Here is an 872-nt window from a genome sequence, read left to right on the forward strand (position 1 = left end):
CAGCTTGCTGCTGCTGCTGCTGCAGCGGGTCGTTGGGGAAGGAGGGAAGCAGCAGCCTCGACGTGTGAGCTGCTGCGCGCTGCCGCCGCCTTTGCTGCTGCAGGTGTTGCTGCTGCTGCTTCACCAGCAGCTGGTGCTGCTGCTGCAGCAGTTTCTCCTGCCGCAGCAGCTGCTGCAGATCCAGCTGCTGCTCCCCCTGCTGCTGCTGCTGCTGCAGCGGGTCTTCGTTTTCAGAGCTTGGGCTCTGCCTGATAGGGTATAGATACGTCAGGGGGGCCCCCCCGAGGGGCCCCCCTTCCTCCTGGGAGGGTACAGGGGCCCCCAGGGGCCCCCGGGGCCCCAGGGGCGGTGCTGCCCTGGGCATGCTGGGATTTGGGTGCTACCGCGGCGCTGCGCTGCTGCTGCTGCTTCTCTGCTGCAGCAAACGGCGAAAGAACATTAAAACTAAACAAAAATAATGTAATTTTAGTTTAATTGTTTCTTTTTTTCGCTTTTTCCGCTGCAGAACCCAGCGGGGGGCGGCCAGCGGGTGGTGCGCTGGGGCTGGGGGGGCCCCCAGCAGTACCCTCTTTAGGGGCCCTCTGGGGGCCCCCCGAGACCCTTTGGGGGCCCCTGGGGACTTTTGGGGGCCCCCTGAAGACTTCTAATTGCTGTTTTAAATAAAATGTTTTCAATTTGAATTGGATTTGCATTGGTGGCCTTGAAATGGTTCTATTGTGCAAGAAACACGGAGCCAGCCAAACCCTAAACCCTAAACCCTAAACCACAGACCCCAAACTGTAGAGAATAAGATTTATAACTTGTTTACGAAGCGCAGCAGCAAAGAGAGACCCTCCCATGGTCCAGAGCTCGGACCCGCTGCTGCGGCCCGC

The 872-nt window shown here is 59.2% G+C and overlaps 1 protein-coding gene across 1 annotated transcript; it reads right to left on the reverse strand.

Moving 5' to 3' along the window:
* Nucleotides 1-8: 8 nt before the first annotated feature.
* ETH_00042890 (uncharacterized protein) lies at nucleotides 9-364 on the reverse strand (the record flags this gene model as incomplete). Its single annotated transcript, XM_013379497.1, has 1 exon — nucleotides 9-364. A coding segment is annotated over one exon (356 nt), but the record flags the coding sequence as incomplete, so codon positions are not given.
* Nucleotides 365-872: the final 508 nt, after the last annotated feature.

Source organism: Eimeria tenella, genomic scaffold (assembly GCF_000499545.2).
Source record: "Eimeria tenella Houghton genomic scaffold, Eth_scaff3372, whole genome shotgun sequence".
NCBI classification, from domain to species: Eukaryota; Apicomplexa; class Conoidasida; order Eucoccidiorida; family Eimeriidae; genus Eimeria; species Eimeria tenella.